General features: G+C 56.7%; 1 protein-coding gene across 2 annotated transcripts; it reads right to left on the bottom strand.

Annotated features, from left to right (window-relative positions):
• Positions 1-4,413: 4,413 nt before the first annotated feature.
• On the bottom strand, positions 4,414-24,109 carry PLIN3 (perilipin 3). Of its 2 annotated transcripts, none has more exons than XM_082744098.1 (8): positions 23,354-24,109; positions 20,808-20,891; positions 18,069-18,267; positions 17,814-17,896; positions 13,637-13,922; positions 8,601-8,800; positions 7,011-7,136; positions 4,414-4,989 (listed from the first exon to the last, which is right to left on the bottom strand). In XM_082744098.1, exons 2-8 carry the CDS (start codon positions 20,871-20,873, stop codon positions 4,645-4,647), a joined length of 1,305 nt encoding a protein of 434 aa, XP_082600224.1. In that variant the 5' UTR covers positions 20,874-20,891; positions 23,354-24,109; the 3' UTR covers positions 4,414-4,644. The 2 variants fall into 2 exon arrangements, with proteins under 2 accessions (XP_082600224.1, XP_082600225.1); XM_082744099.1 differs by having other exon boundaries at positions 4,414-4,986; positions 23,354-23,460.
• Between the last annotated feature and the right edge of the window lie 1,490 nt (positions 24,110-25,599).

Genomic DNA, 25,599 nt, shown 5'->3' with positions numbered 1-25,599 from the left:
TCCCCCTCCTCACGCCTGTGTCTTGGTCGGGGACAGACATTGTACCGGGCCATCCCACTGCACCAGCACCAAGCATTTTTTCCCGCCCCCCCCCAAACCGCCACTGTTACCCTTAGCCCTAGTAACATGAGCGTGAAACACACTGCAGCTTTTAAGTACTGGGAAAAATATTCTTGTCTAAGCAGTAAGACATGACAGGAAGGGGTCAAGCAGGGGCTGGCAAGCTTTCCCTATAAAGGGTCAGGTAGTATTTTAGGCATTGGGGGCAGTCTTTGTTGCATATTTTTGTTTGCTTTAACACCCTTTAAAAATGAAAACTTTTGGGGAAGCCTGGGTGGCTCAGTGGGTTAAGCCTCTGCATTCGGCTCAGGTCATGGTCTCAGGGTCCTGGGATCGAGGCCCACATGGGACAGGGAGCCTGCTTTCCCCCTTTCCCTGCCTGCCTCTCTGCCTACTTGTGATCTCTCAAATAAATAAATAAATAAAATCTTAAAAAAAAAAAAAAAGAAAACTTTTCTGGGGCACCTGGCAGGCTCAGTAGAGGACTCTTGATCTGGCGGTTACAAGTTCAAACCCCCTATTGGGGGTAGAACTTACTTAAATAAATAAAGGAAAAAGTAAACTTTTCTGAGCTCACGGGCCAGGCAAACACACAAGCGAACAAATAGCCCTTTGGCTTGTGAGAATTTGCGCTTTGGGTCTAAGTCATTTTGCACAGCAACTGCAGGTAGAAAGTATTCACACCAAGTTTGAGAGGCAGGTTTTCTGGTGTGTATCTAATTTTGAATTTGTGATTGCATCTGCTTATTCTCATATTGCCCCAAAATGTTGCACCTTTTTTTTTTTAAATTAAGATACTACTTGGAAGAAAGCACAGTAGTCCTTTTAGGTGGAGAACATGATGATTTGATAGGGGTCTATGTTGCACATAAGTCTAGTGGCCAGTAGTCTAGTACGTGTCTGTCCTGGCCAGTTGTTTCTCTTGTGATGGGAAGAGTTCAGGTCTACCCTCTTACCAACTTTGAAGTTTACGATACAGTGTTGTTACATTCCCGGGACTGATTTCTTTTCTATCTGGGATCTGTACCTTTCTTCTTTCTTTTTTTTTTTTTTAAGATTTATTCATGTATTTGACAGGCAGAGATCACAAGTAGGCAGAGAGAGAGGGGGAAGCAGGCTCCCTGCTGAATGGAGAGCCCGATGCGGGGCTCGATCCCAGGACCCTGGGATCATGACCTGAGTGGAAAGCAGAGGCTTTAACCCACTGAGCCACCCGGATCTGTACCTTTCAATCCCCCCTCACCAACTTCCACCCTCCACCCACAATATTTAATCTTCAGATCCAGGAAAAGCAGAAACACCAACTCTTTTGACCATCTACTTTACGTAGGTCCAAACACACATGAGGCATTAAGAACAGTGAGCATGGGGGGTCTCAGGTGACAAAGGGACTGTGCCAAGCCCCTTCAATCCACCAGGCAGAGGCTTTTTTTTTTTTAAGATTTTATTTATTTAAGAGTGAATGTGTGAGCAGGAGAGTGGGGTGAGGGGCAGAGGGAGAAGCGATCAGGCAGTGAGCCTGACGCCGCAGGACTCCATCCCGGGGACTCTGGGATCATGACCCGAGCAGAAGGCAGATGCTTAACCAACTGAGCCACCCAGGCACCGTGGAGGAGGCTTTTCATACCCACTCTACTGAGGCTCAGAGAGGTGACCAGGTCGAGTCCCATGGAAAGGGGCAGAGCTGAAATTTACAGAACCCACGTCATTATACGCTGCTCTCTAAGGTCTCCCCAAGCCAGGCTGGGATCTTCTCGTATGTTTCCTGGACGAGTTGCTGGAGTGAGCGAAGCAGGCGAGAGGAGCATTTAAGACCCCAGAGGGTCCAGCTCCTAACGGGGGAGACCAAGGAGAGTGCAAAGCTGCTCAGAGAATCCCCAACCTCCAGGAAAAAGGCAAGGTCAAGATCAAGTGTACAGGAGACCTGTCTTGCCTTCCCCCGTACCTCATCCCTCCCTCCGCCCTCCCCACTGGCAGCCTGGCCACCCGCGTCCCCCCACATTTGACACACCAAGAGCCCAGAGTTTGCAAAAGACAAGCCCCTCCCACCTCCTACTTCCCCCTTTATTTTACCCCAGGACTATCAACATTACTTTTTTTTTTTTTTTTTTTAACATAAAGAAAAGCCTTCAGTCTCTCATCCGTTGGAACGGGAACCGACATAACAGATGACACCCATGACAAGCAACGGTCCCGTAACGACATCACGATGACTTTGTGAGAGAATGGGAGAGAACGTTTTTAAAGCCACGAAGTTAGTGCTGACTTGTCACAAAGCAAGAGCTAACCAGTACACCCCATTTGCGGAGGGAGCCACGGAGGACTGGGTTGGGGGGCAGCCCATCTGCTGATATCCTCGCGCAAGTCGGGGACGCACACAGGAAGACAAGGGCTCAGACCCGCCTGCCAGACCCTTACTGACCGGGAGACTTCGAGGAAACGATTGGACTACTACCTGCCTCAGTTTCCCCATCCACAAAATGGGAAGCTCAGTGCTGGGACATCGGCCAGGGGCTGCACCTGGGGGCTCAGAGCAGTGCCCGGCTCCCAGCCACACCCAATGCTGGCTTGGCGCTGTTAGGTGCGGAAAGAGATTTGCTCCCTGACAGATTAGGGGGCCTGTATGGGGAATCTTGGGGACTCATTAAAGCAAAAAAGACAAAAAAAGAAAAAGTGTTGGCGAAGCCAGATGACTTGGTGGTTCTTCCCAGGCGTCCGCATCTGAGGACACCCGTGGTGGTCACCACTTGAGGGAGGGGCAGTGCCCTTGACATCAAGTGTGGGGCAAGGTGCCCAAGGTGGCCCCCAGAAAAGCAACTCAGCCCCAATGTCACCGGTGCTGTGGGGGAGACCCAAAGAAAACCTAAGTACCAGGTTATTCAAACACGCCGTCCTCCGCAATCTTTGCTCCAGGTCTGGGAGAAGCTGGCCTCGGGTGATCACCCTAAGGCTAGAGGGTCACTCGCAAGGGGAGCAGGGAGCGGGCTGGTACATCCATGCCCCATCCCAAGCTAGAGCACAGGATGCCCGTCCTCGGAAGCGTGCAAGGGACAGGAGCAGGACTCTGCCGTCAGGGTCACACTGAGAAAGGCAAGTCCCTACCCGGCAGTGTGCTCCCGGCCCTTTGTCTGTAAAGCTGCGACACCTAACCCGCAGAGCGGAGGTGATTAAGAGGGTTGGTGTGTGACACACGTGGAACAGCTGTGGGCCAGAGTGGGCACGACGGAAGGATTCGGTTGCAGCGTTTTCTAAGGAGATGTGAGCACGGCAGTGGGCACACAGCCAGGCACAGAAGGGGACGGAACTTCCGGAAATCTCCGAGCTGGGGTCTGTCCGGGGGCAACCAGGAGTTCCCTGGTCCGGGACGAGTCTCCAGGGGCGGCTCCAACAAGGCAGGCCGGCTCAGAGGCTGGGAACACCACACACCTGTCCCCGCCCAGTTCTGGAGGTCAGAAGTCTGAAATGAGCCTTACGGGGCTAAGACCAGGGTGTTGGCAGGACTGGATCCTTCTAGATGCTCAGGGTGGGGGGGATCCCGCTTCCCTGACTTCTCCCGCTTCTCCAGGCCCGAGATCCTTCCCCCATCTTCAGGGTGGAGAGAACACCCGCCCATCTCAAATCCTGACCTCTGCCTCTGTCCTCACCCTCTCCGACCCGCCCTCCCGCTCATAAGGAACCTCATGATGACGGGAAGGCCCCCACCCAATCATCAGGACCATCCTGCCCCCATCTCCACAGTCCCCACCGCCACCTGAGGGACCATAGTCAACAGATCCTGGGCATCGGGACGTGGCCATCTTTGGGGGGCCACTTGCCACACCCCCTCGCCCCCATCACCTAGGAAGGTCTAGGAAAAGCAGCCGGCCTTCTGCTTCTGCCAGATGCCCCAGGACATGGCACAGGGGGCAAAGCTCAGGGTGGGGGAGATGAACCCTGGAGCCCCGCCCCCGATCTGGCCCGGTCCAGTTCACATGCTTGTGAGCAGAGCAGGGGAGGGGCCAAGAAGGCCATACAGAGACCCCTGCACTGCCCAGCTCTTGGGGAACACGTGTGAGTCAGCACGCGCGCACACACACACACGTGCACACGGCCCACACTTAGCTGCAGGTAAAATTTATTAAGGCAATGCTGAAGCCTCCAGCTCCTACAGCCAGTCAGGCCCATCTCAGCCCCCATCTGCTCTAGGACGGGCCACAGCAGCTCTGCCTCCATCCCATGCCCCACTTCGGAGGCCAGAAGTCCCGAGCCTGTTAGTTAAAGGCTGCTATCCAGGGGTGTGATTTAGAAAAGGAGGCTGGGGTAGAAGAAATCTGTCCCCGGTTTTTTAAGAAAAAAGAAACCAGGGAGACGGAGGACCTCCTAAAAAGCATTTTTTTTTTTTTCTGGAAACTTCCCCGATGACCGAGGAGGTGAGGCTCAGGCCGTGCTGCCTCTGAGCGCAGGGAGGGGGAGGAAGGACGGGTCAGTTTCCCGCTTCCCAGGTGGCAGCTGAGATGGGCTGGGGGGGAGGGGGCGGGCGCGGGCGCAGGGCTCGGGCCGGCCCCTCCGAGGGAGACTAAGTCCCTCCGCCTCCTCCTGCCCGTCCTACTTCTTCTCTTCTGGGGGTTTCTCAACGATACCCGGGGCGAAGGGTCCCACCAGCCACGTGATGGGCGTGTTCTGGGCCACGTACTCAACCATGTGGTCAAGGGCTTCTCGGGCCTTGGCCACCTGCTCCCGGCTCTGCGTCAGGATCGCGCCGGAAAGGTCCTGGAAGGAATGGATGCCCGCGAAGGTGGCCTGGAGGTCCTCCACGTGGCGGCGGGCCTGCTGCACCTGGTCCTTCACGTGGCTGGGCAGCCCCTGGATGCTGGAGCCCAGCGAGGCGCAGGTGCTCTGCAGCTGCTGTGTGACGTCGCGGAACATGGTGAGCGTCCGGGTCTCCACCTGCTGAGAAGGGGCGGCCGATCAGGACCGAGCGCGCTGGGGGCAGCTGGAGCCCAAGCCGGCACCGGGAGAGGCTTCTCCCACCGACCTCCCAGGAGCCCTTCCCTGCGGTGGTCTGGGACACCAGCTCTTCTGAGTCTGGAACCACGCGACCGAGGTACCAAAGTGGGAAAGAGGCGGAGGCATCTTTCCACAGGCGGTCAGCAGCGGCCAACCAGCACAGGCAGGTTCAACTCTGCCAGCCGTCGGGGAAACGGGAGCAGGCCCGCCAGGAGGCGTCACCTCGAGCCCACGAGGACCAGCGGGATCTAGAAGTGATAGGTGTTGGCGAAGACGGGGAGGACCGGGGCCCCCGGACGTGGCTGGTGGTGCGGTCACTTTGGAAAACAGCCTGGTGGTCCTTGTAACTGTCCAACCTCCGAGTTGCCAATAGTCCAGCAACTCCCCTCCTAGGAATCCCCCCACCCAAGAAAATCAGAAACACACATCCGTACAAGACTGGTTCATAAGGCACTGTCCACAGGAGGCAAAGTGGAGACCACCTGTACGTCCATCATCTGGTAAAGGGGTAAAAACACTTGACCCACCCACGCACGGGTGTGTCCCACAGCTGCGGGCACAAGCGAGGCACCCACATATGCGGCCCTGGGGACGGACCCTGAGCCCACAACGCGCAGGGAGGGAACCAGACACAGACACAGGAGTGAGTCCACTGGTGTGATAAGCCCAGAGCAGGCTCTCCACGGACAGGAAGGGCGCTCATGGGGCCAGGGGCCGGGGAGGGGAAAGTGACTACTGATGGGGGCAAGATCTCCTTTCCGGTTGGCGGGAATGTTCCAAACGGGTCACAGGGACGGTCTCACAACCCTGCAAATACACTAAAAACCACTGAATTGTACAGATGGGGGGCTTTCGAGTCTGTGAATTGTATCTCTGTAAAACTTTTTTTCTTAAGTATAAGACACTGCACTTTTTAATCTCCACTTTTAAAGTTTTTCTGTTGTTTTTAAAAAAGAGGTCTGGGAGAACCTTCTAGGCAGAAGTCGTACGTGCTGCGAAGGACCGCAATGTCCATGTGCAAATTGGGACCTTAACCTCCCTCCCCCATTCAGGGAAGAGGGCAGGCTGGGCGGCAGGACTTTGCCCGCACCTGTGACAGAGTGCTCTGGACTTGAACGTGGCGGGGAGGTGCCGACCAGAGTCAACATCCACAGCTCCTGGGGCCGCCCACAGCAGTGGGGGAAAGGGAGACGGTTTTGGGTGGTTTGGGTCTGAAGGCTAACCGTGTGCACCGATATTGGTGCTACCTGTTGGAACATCGATGTGTAACGCTGTGTGTTCGTGACAAAGGAACTCAACTTTTTTACACGGGAGTGTTAACACAGATCAGAGAATTCGCCCTTTTAAGTGTGCAATTCCGTAATTTCTCATATATTCGCAAGGTTGTGCAAACCACCACCTCCACCTCCAGAACATTCCATCACTCCCCCCAAAGAAACCTCAACCCCACGGAGCAGGTGGCTCCTCCCCCCTCCCCCCACCCCACAAACCCGGAGACCGAGGGACGTTCACAATGGGGCACGAGAGTCACGTAAGGTGTTGACTCAAGGGAAGTGTCCACGAGCGACGGCAGAGGCGGTGAAGGGGCGCGGCAGGAGAGGCCAACACCTGGGACGGATGGGACGGACCACAGGACGTTAGTGAGGAGTCGTCACAAGGAGCCAGGCAGGGGAGTAGGGAGGGCTCAGTGACACCGGAATAAGGGAGAAGGTGAAAGAGATGTGGCTTAGAATTTTGGCAGGTTCAGAGACATCACTATCAAGTGTATCACAGTTCAAAAGCAACACTCACACCCAAGAGAGGAAATCTAGGTAGGCTTCCTGGAGGAGGTGCTGGTGTGTCCTGAAGGCAGTAAATGGGAGGAGAGGATACAGAAAGTATTCCACGCAGGTAAGTCCATCCAGCAGGGGCATGGAGAGGGAAGTCAGTGCCCTAAGCACCCCATGTGTCCCCCAGGCTGGTACCTCTAGTTTGGCCGGGTTCGCCTCCGTGCCCTGGAGCTCCTTCTGGTTCCAGCTGAGCCACATCTGGTGTAGTTTCTCCTGGCCCTCCACCAGCTTCTGATCGACTCCTTGCTTGAAGTTTTCCATCTGGGACAGGAGAACAAGGAGAGAGAGAGAGAGTGAGAGCCGGACACAGGAGAGTGACTGCCTCCAGCACCTGACCAGGGCCGGCAGAGCCCCGTGCACATCCCAGGAACAGCCACAGCGCCCTCCTCCTATCCAAAATGAGCTGATCTGCGAAGGCGAGGAAGGCGGGAGGGATAATGTTCTCACAGAGGCTTTGCACGGCTACGGTTTCATCACCATCGTGCGTGCAAGAAGTGGCCAAAATGCTCTGTAGCTCCTACCGGTCTGTCTGGCACAAGGGGAACCTGACGGAATTCTTACACCTGGGCCGGGGCCACAGGACTGACTCTGGCCAACAGAATGTCAGCGGGAAGAACACAGGCAGGACCTTAAAGTGCTCCAGTGCAATGTTCTTCAGCCCTAAAAAAGAAGGGACCCGGGGCGCCTGGGTGGCTCAGTGGGTTAAGCCGCTGCCTTCGGCTCAGGTCATGATCCCAGGGTCCTGGGATCGAGTCCCGCATCGGGCTCTCTGCTTAGCAGGGAGCCTGCTTCCCCCTCTCTCTCTGCCTGCTTGTGATCTCTCTCTGTCAAATAAATAAATAAAATCTTAAAAAAAAAAAAAAAAGAAGGGACCCTCACCCCTGCCACCACGATGTGGAGGGACCCGGAGGACATGGGGCTCAGTAAGAGCAGAAAGACGTAGAAGGACCCATCCTGCAGGACCCCACTCCCAGGAGGTCCCCAGAAGAATCCCCTCTGCACAGAGAGAAAAGGGTGGGAGCCGGGGCTGGGTCAAGGGGTGGGGGAGTCCGTGCTTCATGGGGACAGTCTCCGTGTGGGGAGATGGAATGTTCTGGAAACGGAGGGTGAGGATGATTGCATGAGTGTGAGTGTGCTTCATGCCCCACCGAGCTGTGCACTGGAAATGCTTAGGATGGCACCTTTAACGCTGTGTGTGGTTTACCCCAATCAGAAACTGACAGAGGGGTGAGCGCTGAGCGGAGGCGGCTAAGCGAAGAGGCAGGCGGCAGGAACTCAGCTCTTTCCAGAAGGGACAGAGCTCTGGGCGGGGGCAGGATGTGACAGCGGAGAGGACCTTCCCGGATGATGGCATCCATCCCACATCTGGACTGCGGTGCTGGTTACGTGTCTGTTTCTACTTGTAAAACTCCCCAAACCCTACGCTTAAAAACGGGCGATTTGGGGGCTTTAAACGGAACTGCCACCAAAACGCATCTCACGCTCAGGGGTTCATGCTCTTGCCGCCCGCTGGTCCCTCGGACCACAGCTGGGAGGGCCTCCGCCGGCCGGTCCCGCAGTCGTGGGCTGAACTGCATCCCCCCAATTCCTATGCTGGAGCCCTGACACACACCACCCCCCAGCCCCACCCCCAAGCTGGCAGACAGTCCCTATCGCCCCGCCCCCCTCCAACCGGTCCAGGTGTGCGGGAGATGCACAGGGGTGGGGGTGGGGGTGGGGGCTCACCAGGCTGAGCGCCTGCGCCAGCTGCACCAGGGCCTCCTGCGCGCGCTGGCGCGTGAGCTGCAGCTTGCCCAGCGAGTGCGCGTAGGCCCGCTGGCGCAGCCGCTCCGACAGGGAGCCCAGGCGCACGAAGTAGCTCTGCTCCTGCCGCTGCTGCTGCACCGACGCGATGTCGAAGCCCTCCAGGGACGTGGCGAGGCGGGCTGCGGGGAGGAAGCACGAGAGGCCGCGTCAAGGCCGGGAGGCGGTGGCGGCAGCCCACGCAGCTCTGGCTCGCGGTGGGGGCGCTGAGGCGGGGCGCACACATAGGTTCGTGGCCAGCGCAGGCTTGCCCACAAGCTAGCTGCTGAGGGTTCTCCGTCCAAGGGCTGCCGCGCAAGCTGGGAAGCCTTGCACCAGAGTCCCCGGCCTTAGCTTTCCCCATCTGCGAGATGGGTATGCTGGGAACCGATGTGGCCAGGATTAAGCGTGTGAGTCTGCAAACCAAGGCCCTCGGGCACATCCGCTCAGCCTCCGGTTTTGCACCACGCTGGAGCACAGCTCTGCAGATCAGTTATATACATCTACACCCGCTTTCAAACTACAGTGGTGGAGTTAGTGGCCTCTTGGCCTGTGGACACTGAAATATTCACAATCTGCTCCTTTGCAGAAAAAAGCTGGCCAGTCCTGTATTAGCACCCCGCACCTATTACATGGCCGACCTTTCACAAGGTTCTAGGTGCTTCCTCCACTCTTCTCTTTAAACAACAACTCCATAAGGGAGGCACCGTTACCCCGTTTTTACAGACGAGGAAACAGGGACTTGCAGGGGAAGTGACTTCCCGAGGTCCTGCAGCCAGGCAGTGGCAAGTCAGGATTTGAAGCCAGGCCTCCTGACACCAGGTTCTTAACCCCAATACTTGCCAGGGGCAGGTCTGAGCCACATGAGAACTGTCTTAACAGCAGGTAAAGGAAGGACTATCTAGTCCAGAGAGAGCCCGTGTCATTGCAACAGGGCAGGATGGAAACTGCGCATCCTGATTTTATCCTAGCGGGTCTTCTCCTTTCAAACTTTAACAGAGTAGGTACAAGCTTGACTTCTGTAAATAACCAGATAAGGATTTGACTCCAGACCTCCTGACTAATGCCCTAGAGCAAGGGGTCTGCAGACTGCGGCCCCCAGGCCGAATGTCACCTGTCTCTATAAACAAAGTTTTATTGGCACACAATCACACCCATTCATGTACCTCTCCTCTGTGCTTCTGTGTTTACAGCAGACTTAACTAGTTGCAGCAGACTAACTGTCCCCAAAAGCCAAAAATATTTACCATCTGGTTAAGAAAACATCTGCCACTCCCTGCTCTACACCAAAGTGATTTTGCCAATAAGCCTCAGTTCCCCCTTCCCTACGACCACCAGAGTCAGAGCTGTCTGAATTGTGACATCTGGACCTCATACTGAAAAAAAGAACCCAAATGAACATTAGGTGTTTGTGTGACCAATTTATAGCAGATGGTATGGGGTCCCGTTTTCCGTATGTGCTAAAGTTTCCTTTCTAAAAGAATCTGAAGGGCGCCTGGGTGGCTCAGTGGGTTAAGCCGCTGCCTTCAACTCAGGTCATGATCTCCCCGGTCCTGGGATTGAGTCCCGCATCGGGCTCTCTGCTCGGCAGGGAGCCTGCTTCCTCCTCTCTCTCTCTCTGCCTGCCTCTCTGCCTACTTGTGATCTCTCTCTGTCAAATAAATAAATAAAATCTTAAAAAAAAAAAAAAGAATCTGAAAATGCTGATTTTGAAAAGTGTATCAAATACATACTAAGGAACATGGGGCCAGGGCACCACAGATGTGCCCCCAGTCAGGCAGGAAGAGCCTGGCTCTCTGGGAAGTAAGCGTTCCACGTAGCCACCTAGTTCTAGCTCTGCATCTCTTTTGGCCAGCCACTGTTCCAGAAACAAAAGATGGGAAGAACAAAATCCCACAGGCAGTCATTGACCTGTTGCTCAATCAAGGTAAGCCTTCAATCCGGGGATTTCAGTTGTTTCTATGAACATTACAAATTCCAGAAGAACATACTTCCAGAACATAACCCAGGGATCACTGAACTTTTTCTGTATGCAGCCAGACAGTCTGTGTTTTGGTCTTTGCAGGCAGTTATACCACACCTCAATGCAAAAACACTCACAGACCACATGCATGTAAATGCGTGTGGCTGTGTGCCAATAAAACTTTATTTACAAATGCGAGTGGTAGGTCAGATGCAGCCTGGAGGTAGTCTGACCAGTCAGTCGGCTGGGGAAGAGGATGCCATGGAAGAATCATTTCACGATGACATTTAAAAAGAATGAAGCTCATACGTTCCCCCCAGACACCCGTCACCCCCCAAAACCACAAGCACCCCTACGTACAATGATTTCACCCTCACCCCACAGAAACAAGGAACCAACACAAAAGCAGGGCTGGTCAGAAGGATCTGTTCTCTGCAGTGGCCCCCCCAGCCTGGCACAGGATCGTCCTCCAAGCAGACCCTGCCTTCTCCCCCTGCCTTCAGGGGCAGAGACCCACAGCTGGTTCTGCCTGGCTTCAGCACCGACCACGGGCCAGCAGCGCCCTTCCTTTGAGAGGCTTGGGGTTGGGTTCTGGACCTTCAAAGGACAAGTGACATGCCATGCTCAAGCCACACGTCTCAGGGCTTTAAATCCCCAGCCCGCCTGAGACATCAAGTTTCTCCGGAGAGCAAAGGACCACCCCGTTCCCTGCAAGATTCCCAGGGAGAATCATGGACACTCCGAGCCAACTCGACGGGGGTCTCTGAGCAGCCAAAAGTAGTGGGACAAGAGAAAGGTCAATAAAGCGTGTGTGTAGGATTGGAATATGTCCTGTGAATCTTTGCACCCACACCCATAACCTGAACACGCACAACTGACAGTGGGCGAGGCTGGCAAACCAGCCCGTGATGCCAAAATAAATAGCCGGGGAGGGGCGCCTGGGGGCTCAGTCCTTACGTGCCTGCCTCTGGCTCCCTCCTCCCTCTCCCCCTGCTTGTGTTCCCTCTCTCGCTCTCTATCAAATAAATAAACAAAATCTTTAAATAAATAAATAACAAAATAAAGGGGGGAAGCCAGCCACCTGCCCTGCTTTTCCTCCACAACTTGCACCTGGGCTCATCCAAGCCGCCCCAGACAACTCCCTCCAAGACAATTTTCCAGCTACCGGAGACAGAAGGGGCACTCAGAGGAGCGACATCTTGTTATCCCAATCCCAGTCCAACGAGGAAGTCGAGACCGAGGCGGAGGTGCTCACCCACCACGGAACCACACGATTCCCTCTGCGCGAAGGTCCAGGGGAAGCAGGGCATTTCACCCGGGAGGGGCTGCAGGGCGGTGTCTGGGGACGCCTGTCCTGGTCGCCCTGGGGGTGCTCCGGGAATCGAGGAGGTGGGGCCAGGGACGCTGCTCCACCCCCGCCCAGCACCCAGGACACCCCGACGAAGAATGGCCCGGCTCCGAATGCCCACGGTGCTGCCGGCAGGAATCCCACAATCTGATCTGTCCTGCAGCTCCTTCCAATTGTTCCAAATGTCTGGCTCCTTATCCAAACCAACCCAGTCTGGCCAAAGTCGGATGGAGTGTGGCGTCTAGTTCACACGCAGCCCCGCGGGCCCTCACGGCTGTGGGCACCAGAGTCTGCACCGCGGCGTGGCCAAAGTCCAAGAGCCACGGGTACGAGAGCCAATGGTGGGCCACACAGGACACTGCTTTGTCTCAACAGTTTCATCCCCGGTTTGTCTATCTATTCCTGCCTCCACCTGGACCAGTCCCCACCACACCAGCAGGAGCCCAGCGCTGGTCCCCGTCCTGCCCTCAAACCCCAGGCTGCCCTCCTCACAGAGGCCACCAGAGGGCACCCATGGGCACACAAGTCAGGTCCTGGGGCCTCTGCCCACAGCCCTCCAGGACTCCCACCTCCCTGGGGTAAAACCAAGTCCTTCCCTGGATTCCCTAGGCCGTGCACGACCTGCCCTGTTCCCCTGCCCAACTCCCACTGCCCACTCTGCCTTGCTATTCCTCTAACCCACCAAGCAGGTCCTGCCCCAGGACCTTGGTATTGCTACTCCTCTCCAACCTGACATCCACGTAGCTACCTAGCTCATTCGCTTGCTGCATTTGTGGTCGTGTTACCTCCTCAGAAACATCTACCCATTCCTCTCCCCTCGAAATCTCTCCTTTAGCCTGCTTTCCTTGTATTTTATACTATGAGTTCCCGGAGGGCAGAATTCTGTCCACTGTGGTGTCCCCAGGACTTGGCCACACAGCTGATATTCAAGGAACATCCGAATGGACAAATGCATGCCTGGGGCAAGGGTGGGGGGGGGTGACAGAGAAGAGTCTGAATGCCTGCTGAGTGCCAGGCCCCATTCTAGACGTGGCACGCAGCAGCGACCAAGACAGTGCGCAGCTGCTTTGTGGGGCTGATGACGAGTGCTGGAGAGAAAAAACAGAGCCCAGCCAGGAGGGGACGGGGGCAGGCCTCAAGACACAGTCTGGACAAGGGAAGGGGCGATCTGAGCTTCACTGGGGAGGTGGCATCTGAGCAGAGCTGGAGGTGGAAGGGTGTCTAGGGGAAGAATGCTCCCAGTGGAGGGGAACAGCTGGTGCAAAGGCCCTGGGGTGGGAGCATGGTCAGGATCAGCAACGAGTCAGTATGGCTGGAGCAGAATGAAGAAGGGGAGGTAGATAAGTGCATAGGTGGGGTTCGTGGGGAGGACTTGGGTTTCTACCCAACAGGAGGTGGGAGACCCCAAGGGCTGTGGGCAGGAGGACAAAACCAGGCTCTGGTGCTCACAGGGGCCCTCTAGTGGTTGCTTCAAGGAGAACAGACATTGGGGGCCAGGGAGGAGGCCACTGCACTCACTGGTCCAGGGGGCACTGACAAGGGGCTACAGCAAATCTGAGGGAGAGGTGGCAGGGTTGAGATGGCACAGAGGGACAGACCCCAGCTGGGTGTGTGGTGGGGGGAGGTCTGGCAGGGGCGGAGGCGTCCGGGCACAAGGGCTGCACTCACCCAGCTCAGCATCCGTCATGGGCAGGTGGTTGTCCACCCACTCCTCCGACTTGCCCAGCGCCGTGTCCACCCCGCTCAGCACCATCTGGCCCACACGGGAGCCCATGACCGACTGGACGCCGCTGGTCACCACGGACTTGGTCGCATCCACACCAGTCTGCACAGCACCCCGGGTCACGTCAACCGCCCCCGTCACTCGCGTGGCCACGGTGTCCTTGGCGCTGGACACGGCTTCTCGGGCCCCCGACACCTTGGAGGAGACGAGCTCCTTGGTGTCGGCTAGAACCTACAACAGAGGCAGCGTCAGCATCTCTGTCCTCTCTGAGGACCCCCACCCCTGCACCCCAGCCTCCAAGGACCCCAAAAGGAGGAGTTCCAGTTTCTGGGTGACTCCCAAGGGTCAACATGCGACCCGGCAGTGAAGACATTGAGCGCTGGAGCCTGGGGTGAATCCTGGTTTGCTAGGTCCTGGCTGTGTGGCCTCAGGCAACTCAGTCTACCTCTCTGTGCTTCCATTTCTTTACCCACAGTGTTACAGGGGACTGTGCATTGGACCCTGATCCCCAGGACCACAGAATGTGATTATCTGAAGAGAAGGTCTTCAGAGAGAGACTAGGACACAGAGGGGAGGCCAGGCAAGGCCGGGAGTCTGGGAGTGAAGCAGGGGCCTCCAGAGGAAGCAGCTACCCTTCTGGAACTTCTGGCCTCTGGGATGGGGGAACAGGAAGTTCCTGGGTCAGCGGCTCAGGAGACGGGCACGATGGGTTAGATCAGTGCTTGGCTCAAGGGCTCCATCGTGGGGCAGAAGAGACTAAGACAGCCCCGGAGGTGACCGCCCCGTCCCGCGCGGAGAACCCTAATCCTGGTGGGAGGGACCATCTGGGGCCAACTCCCTTAGGACAGTGGCTCTCATCTAGGGTGATTCTGCCCCCAGGGGATGCTGGGCAGTGTCTGGGGACACATCTGGGGACACACATGGGGGCGAAGAGGTGGGCGGGGAGCCCCTGCCCCCCAGAGAACCCGGGCAGAGGCACCCCGAGCAAAAGCAAAGCGACACAGAGGATGCGAGCAGGTGTCTAAAATTTGGCTCCGTGAACTCCCAGCAGAACACAGGAACCACCTTCAACTCCGCACGGCAAATGGGGCTCTATGCCCCAAAAGGTCACCGCGCTTGTGGATTTATTCCTGCTTGCGTTAAAACGGTAAAAACCAACACTCCATAGGAGACGGGCGCTGCTCTGAGCCTTCAGAGGATGGACCCGCTTCTGCCCTATAAAGCCCTAAGAGGAAGGCACGTACCCATTCCTCGGACAAGAAACTGAGGCTGGGGGGGCTAAGCAGCTGTCTCGGCAAGGGGTGTCTGGGCCCAAAGGCAGAACCTGGATGTTAACCTGGTACTTTGACTCCACTGCCCCTGACCTGGGTTAGCAGCAGCGTAGTCACAGGGTTGGTAACCTTCTCCGGAGATGGGCCACGTAGGAAAGAGTTTAGCTGGGCAGGCTGGCCACCTCCGTGTCAACGACTTAACTCTGCCCCTTGTAGAGTAAAAGCCGCTCTGAACATCGAAATGCATGGGTGTGTCCACGTGTGATGAAAACTGTATTTAGCACAGCAGGTGCTGGGCCGGACCTGCCGCCCGAGAATGGCCCTGGGATCGCCGAAGAGGCTGCCGCACACAGTGGGTGTTCGCGGACCCGCACCTGAGGCTCCAGTCTTAAGCCTCTGAGCAGACCGCCAGGCGGACAGCTCTCCGCTAAGCCCAAAACCACACCACCACCCCCATTCCCACCCTTCTCGGGGGGCAGCTGGCACCCCTCGGAACACCTAGACCTCCCATGTCCACGGGAATTCGTTTCCTCGGGGTGGAAAAGGTGGCCACTGGGGCTGTCCCCCAGCTGACCACACCACGCATCTGGCAGAACCCGGGAGCACTGCCTCCTCCTGGGGTGACCCTGGGGCAGAGGTGACATCACAGGAGTCCAGAGAGCACAGCGCCTCTGAGCTGGGAGCAGCTCTGCCAGTCGACCTTGGAGAGCTTCACCCCAGCTCATCCCTTCTATAAACGGAAGGAATGCTGGCCTCGTGGGGTGGCAACAACAGGACATGAGAAATTCTCGCAAGCGCCCGGCTCCAAGGAGCTGGCTCTGCAGGGAAGCTTCTCCAGCCTTCTGTGAACTGGGCAGTTTCCACCTTCCAAGCCCACCGAGCCTCTCCATGGCCTTTGCTGGGGAGACCCCCGTCCCCCCTGCACCAAGTCCTGCATGAGCAGGTGGGGTCGGCCTCTGGGGGATGTGGTGTAGGGCAGTCTCCGGCCGACAGGAGGCGCCCACTATCCGGGGCTGGGGGGGGGGGCACTGGGGACAGAGCCCGGGAGAATCAGGGCAGCCGCACCACTGAATTCTGGTGGGAGACAGCCGGACACGAAGAGCGTTGGCCATGTGTCCCACGAGGCGAACGTGGAGATTAAGCATCTACTGTGCCCCACGCTAGATGGTGGGCCCCAGACAGCCACCAAGCAGCCTGGCCCTCCCCCACTCGGGAGGACAAACACGCAGTTAAAAAGCCCTGGGGTGGCAGGGAGCCCCACAGGCCCACACAACTGGGACGCCCCCGTTCAGCCCACCTCTCAGCGCGACTCCCAAGCCCCACAGGGTGGAAGCAATCCGCTGACAGGTGCGAGGGAAAAAACAAGGTCCATCCACACTCCGGAATATTGTTCAGCCTCAGAAAGGAAGGGACCCTGCCACCTGCCACCATGTGGAGGGGCCCTAAGGACACGGGGCTCAGCGAGCAGAGCCAGACCCAGAAGGACCCGTCCCGCAGGACCCCACTCCCAGGAGGGCCCCGGAGAAGTCCCGTCCACGCAGACAGTGAGAGGGTGGGAGCCGGGGCTGGGGCAGGGGGTGGGGAGTCCATGCTTCGTGGGGACAGAGTCTCCGTGTGGGGAGATGGAAAGTTCTGGAGACGGAGGTTGGGGGTGGTGCAGGACGGTGTGAGTGGGCTTCATGCCACAGAGCTGTGCAATTAGAGCTGTGCAAAAAGACAATTTTTCTGTTCTAAGAGGATTCATGTAACTGGTGCACAAACGTCCAGCGATATTCAAACAGCCCCGAAGTAGGGACAACCTAAACGCCCATCAGCAGATGAACAGATACACACAACGTGTCCCCCATGCACAGGACTGTCACTCGGCTGCGGACAGGCACTCCCCCTGGAGACGGACCCCGAGCCCACAATGCTCAGGGAGGGCTGTGAGTCCACGCATGTGACACGCCCAGAACAGGCCCCTCCATGGACGGGAAGGAGATGGTGGTTGCCAGGAGTATTTGGCAGGAAGAAGATTAACAGCTAAGGGATATGGGGTTTCTTTTGGGGTGACGAAATGTTCTAAAATGGGTGGTGATGGTTACACAACATGAATATACTAGAACCATTGAGTTGTAGACTTTCAATTAGCTCATTGTGTGGTATGTGACTCACGGCTCAGGGAAGCTGTCCATGGCATGCTAGAGAGATGCTGGCCACAGGCCACAGGCTGCTATTTAAAATTGCCAACTGAGTTCCTCAGTGACACCAGCCACACTCTGAGTGCTCCGTAGCCACATATACCTGGCGGTTTCCATACTGGATGGTGCAGAGAAAGAACATAGACATCGGAGACAGTTCTCAACAGAGCTGAGCTAGAAGGACCTTCTTTAAGAGGGAAGGGAAGCCCGCTGAAGAGGTAGGATTTGAACAGAGACCTGAAAGTCTGGTTCATGAAGGAGTTAGTGCACATGCAAAGGGCCTGGGGTAGGACTGGGGCAGAAGCATTTACTGTATTTGCTTCCCCAGGCCTCCCCTGAATCAAAGTTCCACAAGGCAGGCACTCTCTGGTGGGAGACAGCCGGAGTGTGTGTCCTGTCTACCTGGGTACGGATGTTCCTGAACAGAGTGCAGAGGCTGGTGGGGTTGGAAGCGGGACAGACACATGGGGGTTTGAAGAGATCTGGCTGGGGTTTCGATCACTCCTCCAGCGGCCCAGTGGGGAGTAGATTCGAGGTGGGGGTGGGGACAGACTGAAGAAGGGTCAGGGAGGAGCAGTCACATGTGTCTAATCTATGAGAGGAGCCCAGGAGGCCCCCCACCCCCGCGGAGCCTCCGTCCCCACCGGCTCCTGATGGCGGAGCTCAGTTACCTTCTCCGTGTGCTGCTGCAGGATGGGCAGGTTCTCCTCCAGCTTGTCCAGACCCCTGTGGGCGTATTCACTGGCCGATGCGACTACACGCGACAGGACAGGAATCGGCAGTCACTGCATGTGTGCACCCGTCGGGGCCCGGAAGGCCGGAGGGTGCTGCTTTGGGGGAACAGGGCCAGGGGTGGGGCAGACACCCCCCACCCCACTCCGAACAGCCAAGGAGGTGGGTCCCAGGCTCCCTGGGGCGTCACTCACTCTGTGGCTCCAGCCTGGAGAGGATGGGCTGGGCCCCGCTGACGGCCGCCGCAGTGAGGGTCTTCACGCCCCTCTCGGCCGCGTCACACACAGTCTTGACGTGGGGGTGGCTCTCCTTGGTGGAGGTGTAGGCGGCCGACACGATGTTGCAGGTGGAGCTGATGAGGGGCATGGTGGTCACGCGGTCCACCACGCTGGGCTGTGGGGACAAGCGGCTCAGCGGGCTGGGCCTGGGGCTCCGGGCGGGGTGGGGGTGGGGCGCCACTGTTGAGTTCACTCCCGGCCAGGCCACGCCTCAGCTCAGGCTTGCCCTGCATCCCCAGTGGTTGCACAAGCCACTGCTTCGAGGTTGCCCCATGGGCGCGTCCTCTACCCTAGCCTTGCCTCTCCTCTGTCTGAACGCGCACTTGACCCCCATCGCGTGCCGCGGGGAGCCAAGAGCCCGGCTCTCACGGGGCTCCGGGTCTACCCCCGGGTCGACAAGCTACAGCCCACCGGGCCCACACCTGATCTTCTTATCCTTGTCCGGTTTTTCCTAACAGCTGAATCGAGTTCACAGATCATTAATGCCACCATTTGATAACGCACGGTTCCAAGGTTTTTAGTATTTTCATTAGGTTATACAATGGCTGTGGCTAACTCTAGAACTTTGCCATCACTCCAAGAAAATGGTCTCTCCTCGTTCTCCCCGCCCCCAGCCCCCTTCCTGTCCGAGGAGGAGCCTGTTCTGGGCGTGTCACACACATGGACTCACACCCCGTGTGGCCTTCTGTGTCTGGTTCTCTCCCTGAACGTCGTGGGCTCGGGGTCCATGCCCGGGCCAGCGCCTATCAGTGTTTAAATTTTTTTTTTAACTGTGGTAAACTACATATAAAACTTACCGTCTTAACCATTTTCAGTGCAGAGCTCAGCAGCATGAAGCACACTCACGCTGTCCTAGAGCCACCCCCACTCTCTGTCTCCAGAACTTTCCATCTCCCCAAACTGAGACTCTGTCCCCATGAAGCACAGGCTCTCCAACCCCTGCACCAGCCTTGGCTCCCACTATCTCCTGTCTGTGTGGACAGGACTCCTCTGGGGACGACACGATGTTGCAGGTGGAGCTGATGAGGGGCATGGTGGTCACGCGGTCCACCATGCTGGGAGTGGGGTCCTGCGGGATGGGTCCTTCTGGGTCTGGCTGCTCTCCCTCCGCTCCGTGTCCCCGGGGGTCCCTCCACATCGTGGAAGAGGTCAGTGCTTTATTCCTTTATGGGGCTAATATTCCATTGCTGGCTGGTTCTACAAATAAAGCTTTAATACTACACGGCCACTCCTGTTCATTGATACTGTAAGAGCGGAACAGAGTCAAGACAGCCCTTCTGAGGCTCAGTTTCCCCACCCATCACATGGGGAATCATGCCTGTCCAGTAGGAATCGCAGAGATCACTCGTGGGAAGGTGCCGGCAGAAGCCTCAACTCACAGGGGATGTGTGGACAGCTTGTGTGTGACCTCACTCAATCGGCAGCCCTTGGAGATAGGGAGTGTTCACCCATTTTATGGAAGGGTTAACTGAGGCACGGAAAGAGTAAGTCACCTACAGTCACGAACTTGAGATGGACTCAGGCCAGCTGCCTGGCCTTTACCCCTGGCCCGAGGCCTCACAGGGGTTAGTCCGATGTCTCCCCTCCAATCCAGCAAGCCCACTTTCAGGCATCTAACCTGGGACAGGAAACGTGCACATGAATGTTCCCGCAGCCTCGTTCTGAGCGGCCAGAAGTGGAGACAGCCCAGATGCCCATCGCTGGGTGAGGGGATTAGAGAACAGGTGGTTCTAAGTTTGCTTTTAAAAATCCACAGCCTCGGGCACCTGGGTGGCTCAGTGGGTTAAGCCGCTGCCTTCGGCTTGGGTCATGATCTCAGGGTCCTGGGATCGAGCCCCTCATCGGGCTCTCTGCTCAGCAGGGAGCCTGCTTCCCCCTCTCTCTCTCTGCCTCCCTCTCTGCCTACTTGTGATCTGTCAAATAAGTAAATCTTCTAAAAAAAAATGTAAGTTTTTTTTTGGTTGTGTGTTATTTTACCACAATTTTAAGAAAGGAATGAAGCACTGACACCCGCTACAAGGCAGATAAACCCCCAAAACACGCTCATTGAGAGAAGCCAGGCACAAAGAGGTCTCAGCTGGCCGGATTCCATTTGAAACGTCCAGAACAGGCAACCCCATGGAGCCAGACAGCCGATGCGCCCTTGCTGGGGAGGAGGAGGACCGAGGAGGGAGTGCTGACGGGGCAGGGTCTCTTTGGAGGGAGGAATGTCCTAACAGTGTTTGGTGCTGATGGCTGTGGAACTTGGTAGTTGACGAAAAACCCCGAGGCAGGACCCTTCCCAAGGTCATGTCATTTATCATATGCAAATGACATGTTCGTCGTGTTATTTATGAATTATACATAGTTGTTCGGAAGCTGTGAAGGGGGCAGATAACGGGGGCTGATTTCCTAGGATGACGCTCTAAGCACCTGCGGACAGGACAGCAGTGGGGGCGGGAGGCCGGCGGCGGTTTCCGAGCGGACCCCAGATCTCCCCCAGAGCCTTCGGGATTCCCCGTTCTGTCCCTGCCCCCACCTGTCCGGGGTCTGTGTGATGGCTCGCCCTCAGCCGCCAAAAGAGATCTGTTGCCCACCCCCACCCACATGCTGCCAGCAGCTCCCCGCCACCCTGGTGTGGGGAGCCTCACCCCACGGGTCCCTGCCTTCCCTCACCTGCTGGACCGGTTCTTCTCCTGTCGCCTGGGTGGTGGCGGTGGCTTCTGTCCCGTTGGTAGACATGGTTCTGTGAAGCAGGCCCTGGGGTGCACAGATGGGCTGTGAGGGTACCATCCCTCCCTCCAGGAGAAAGTGCAAGTTCATGGCTGCCCTCTGACCCCTCCCCTATTTCACAGAGCCCGCCCCCCCAACATTCTTGATCACCTGTGAGCCCCCATGCGGGGCCAGGTGGGGCAGGGAGTCTGGGGCCCTAACCAGCACTCAGGCGCTGCTGATGAAGCGGATTTCGGAGCCACGCCTCCAGGGTCAACTCCAAGGGCTTCACACGGTCAGGTCAGTACTTCGGGGAGACACCTGTGGCCCAACACCTCCACGGACAACCATTTGCCAGTGGCTACCTGCTCTCAAGAGCCATCGTCCCTGTGACCTGGAAACCTTGAGGGGATGATCCCACACCTGTACGGTCATGTGGGCAGAGGCGTGGGCCCCTGTGTCGGCCACAACCAGAGCATGGAAACAACCTGGTTCCCCCGAAGGAGGGCCTAGAGAAAACAAGGATGCATCCCAGTGCAGTGGCCACGGCGTAGAGACCTACACGTCACTGGCTGGACCGGGATACTCTGAGACGAATACCGCACACAGGGCGAAAACCTGTGCTTTGTTTGCCCAGGATCTTTAGACATCGGAAACTGTTAACAGTGGCCACCTTTCAGGGCAGATCAGGTGGACAGGACAAAGCCTCTGACTTCTGAGCCAGGCAGATAGTATTACCGGTTCAAAAAAAAAAAAAAAGGTTAAGCATTAAAAACAAAACACCCCACAAACTGCTTAAGAAAATCCTATGACAGACCTATCAGGTGAGACTCAGGAGGGAAGGCAGGATAAGGGAGGCTCCCAGGAGAGGCTCATGCTCTCGTTTGCAAGGTACTAAAGGAAACACCGCAGGTGTGTCCCATTTTCCTGGACAGGTGGGAGGACACGGGTAAACCCTCATCAGACTACAGACCGCAGGAGTCCAAGCTCCGCCCATGGTGTACCCTGTTGAGCAAGGAACCTCCCCTTCCCTGGCCTCAGCCCTCTCACCTGCACAAAAGAGCTAAAGGTAGAACCTGCCTTCAGGGCTGGTTCCTCTGGTAATTCTGGGATGAGCCTGTTGTGAACCCCTGACCTTGAGTCTGAACATTTCCTTCTAGAGGAAGGGGGCCCATCCTCCTGGCTGCCATGTTGCCCTGTCTCCCAAAGCCAGCAAACTGAGGTTTTGAGAGCACCAGTGCTGGAGTCCAAACCGGTTCTAACCCCAGCTTTGCAACTCAGTACCCAGCGGGAGCTCGGGAAAGCAGCACCCACTCTCAGAGCCTTGCTTGCCCCATCTGTAAAAATGGGGATGTGTATTTCTAGCTCAGAGTCCCTACAGACTGGCAGAGCGACACGTTGTCCTTAGCTCAGTACCTAGCACATAGTAGGTGTTCAATAAACAGAACCATTTCACACATAGGTGAAGCGACCCAGGAATGAGCTTCTGCTTGGTACTGAGTTCCCCAAGCCAGGAAGCGGAGCAAGTCGGCACACTGGCCCCTGGTTATCTTCAGGAGTCCGGTTATTCCCCTCACCCCTCCCTGGGCATCTTGGAGGCCCATTCTCCCATCCCCTTGGCCCATCAATTCCTCCTAGAGCCGGTTTAGCCAAGGGCCGCCACTACAGATGTCAGCATCCCATTAAAGTCCTTGGGGTCTGCGAGCTGCCTGAACTTGGTTCCAGCGGCCACAGCGAGAGCTAGCCGGAGCCGGTTGCGGTCACGCAGGCGCCCAGCCGCAGCCGGGATCCAACTTCCAAAGTTCCCAGAGACCAAGGTCCCAGGCCCGGCAGTTCCAGCAATCCTGACCAAGGTCCCAAGGTCTCAGATAAGGGGCAGCAGGCCTTCCCAGCCACCCTGAGCAATCCTCTAGCCACACCCACCTAAAGGAAGAGGGCGGGGTCTGCCCGCGACCTCCCCAGAGTCAGCTGAGCCCACCAGAAACTCGGGCGGGGGGAGGAGCTAAGTCCAGCGGGCGGCAAACCCATTTGCCGAGGAGGGGTCCTTGCGAGGCAGAAAGCCCCCTGATTGGGGGGCAGGGGCGCCCGGAGGACCCAGGAGGGCCGATTTCCTCTGCAGGATAGGCTGCGGCTCGCCTCCAAACTGCGTTAGCAAAGCAAGCCGACTTTTCAGGGAGGCTGTGTTTTAGGAGGGGGGTTTACCCCCCTCTTCATACTGCCACTTTTGGGGGGCTCTTTCACGCGCCCCCGCCCCGCCTCCAACGAATGTCTCAGAAACTGAAAAGAGAAAGTTTGGAAGTTTGACTCTGCTCCAGAAATAGGTCTTTTTTCTTTTGTTTTGGTTTTGAGGGGGCGTTAGGGGAAGAGACGGGAAAGCTCAAACCAGGCTGGAGACCCCTCCCCAGACCGCAGAGCCCCAAGGAAGGGTCTCCCCTCCGTCTTCTTCCTCTGGGACGCCCCGGGGCCCGGCGGACCTCGCCCCCCACCGCAATCAGGCCCCCTCCTCTTACCGCGGTCAGCGGCACGAACACAGTTCGACGGGCAGCTCTGAAACCGTCTGGGGCAGGCCCCGGGGAGGCTTTTATACCCAGGGGGGCGGGCGCTCGGGAAGGACGGGCCGGAGGACCAATCGTATCGGGAGGCTGCCCGCCGCCGGGCCACGCCCCCGCTCCGTCTGGGACGTTGGGCCACAAGTGAAGTCCGGGAAGGGCCAGCCTTTTGCGGATGGCGTTTGCGGGCCGCGCGGTACCCCGCGCCGGGGGACCCCTATAAGACGCCTGATCCAGCCAAGGGCGCCCCCTCCCGACCTAGGGGTCCTATAAACTCGGCCCAGGGAGGTGCTATCCTAGTTCTAGGGTCCCCCAGTTCCCCTTTTCTCCAGAGGTGGTGAGAGATCGTTGCCCCGCTGCGCGTGAGGAGCCACGCCCCAACACTGGACGGGAAGGTGATGGAGCAGAGCTCGACCCAGCAGTATGAGCAGCCTTCGCCGCAGCAGTTAACAGATACGGAGTGCCTTCCACCCCCCTGACCTGCGTGGCACCGTTTAATCCAAAACTGTTCCTTTCTCATCCCCACTTTACAGATGGCGAAACTGAGGCCCAGAGCCGGTCAGCCTAGGGCAGTGCTGGGGTCAACTCCTGGATCTCTGACTCCTGGATCAACCCCTTCCTGAAGCAGCAACCGCTTGGATTCCACCCCTTCCGCCATCCTTTATCCTTTGAGTCTATAAAATGAAGTCTCAAACTCAGACGCCGGGGGGGGGGGGGGGGCAAAAGGAAGCAAATGCTTCCTCCAAAGTGTTGGCAGCATGGCAGAGTGTTGCCCTGTGGAAGACCCACCCAGAGAGATTGCCACATCCACTGGGATTCTAGACTAAAGAAAGTGCCCTGCTTTTTAGAAAACCACTGGACCAAATAAAACCCAACTGGGGCCATATTCAGCTCAGGAGCCACCAGTGTGCCACTTCTGCTAAATTAGGTGGGGCGGGGTGGGACAGGGTCTCTGAAACTTCCAGAAAGAACATGGAAGAAAAGCTGGTGTCTGTCTGTGACTGAGCGCATTTTTTGGACAGTGGTTACAGTCGCCCCATACAGTCGAGCTTTCTGCCATGATGGGGAGGCTCCAGAACCCCAGCACCGCTCAGTATGGTGCCCACGGACCCCACATAGCTTTTGCTCATCAAGAAACTGAATATTCACATCCTGAATATTCATATCCAAGCAGCCACACGAAGCCACTCAGATTCTCAGGTGAGTCTTGAGGCGCCAAAAGGATTAAAGCAATCAGCTACAACAGTTCAAAATTTCCTATTCGCTGCTGGCCTTTTTTCCTACTCATGCATTCATTTTCCTCCTCATTCATTCAGCAATTTTTATTGCTGTGCTAGGTGCTGGGAACACAGCAGTGGGTCAAAGAGATCCCAGCCTTGTGGCGCTCACTGCCGTTGGCAGAGTCAGACCGTAATGAAGAGAAATGAATGAAACGCATCATGGGTCAGCTCACTGAGAAAAGTAAAACACTGGCATGGAGAATGTGGGGTGTGATTTTGGGGGGGGTGTAACTTTTAATGGGGCGGTCAAGGGAGGCTTCCCAGACTGGCATCTGAATGCAAAATAGGGAGGAGAGGAGGGAGTCACTTAGAGATCTGGGGAAACAGCACGTTCAAAGGCCCAGAGGCAGGCTATATTTGGGAAGTTGGAGAGAGATGCAGCGGGGAAGTTGATGTGGCTGGAGTGGAGTGAGTTCTTGGATGTATAGAGCTCAGAGAGGTAAAGTGAGTTGTCCAAAGTCACACAGCTCCAAAGTCATTGGGAGAAATGTCTGGTAGTCTTGAGCTTCTGAATGGCCTTCAGTGCTGCAACGTGGCAGAAATATTCCTGGTTAAGGAGATGTAACGCAATTCCGATCAGTAAAATAAAGTCCTGGTGATTTTGCCCAACATCTTTTCAACAAAAGGAGAACAGCCATGCTCACCATCTTTCCTAATGTGGCACTCAACCCCCACCTCCAGTTCCCTGTAAGTGCAATCAAGGACATTTGCCACTGCGCATGTGCATGTGGTGGGGGAAGGGAAGGAACGGGACCTTAGCACTTCCTTTTCCGCAGCACTGCCACCTCCTCCTGGAAATCTTCCAACTTACCTCCTCAGTCTCCCCCAAGGCTTACTCTTCCAGACTAAACAGAGGTTCCCATTTGAATTTGAATTTCGGGTCAATAAGGAATACATTTGGTGGGTATAAGTATATCCCATTAGATA

Source organism: Mustela nivalis, assembly GCF_964662115.1.
Source record: "Mustela nivalis genome assembly, chromosome: 1".
In the NCBI taxonomy this organism is placed as follows: Eukaryota; Metazoa; Chordata; class Mammalia; order Carnivora; family Mustelidae; genus Mustela; species Mustela nivalis.
The sequence above is the reverse complement of the archived record's forward strand: the minus strand, read 5'-3'. Positions and strand labels throughout refer to the sequence as shown.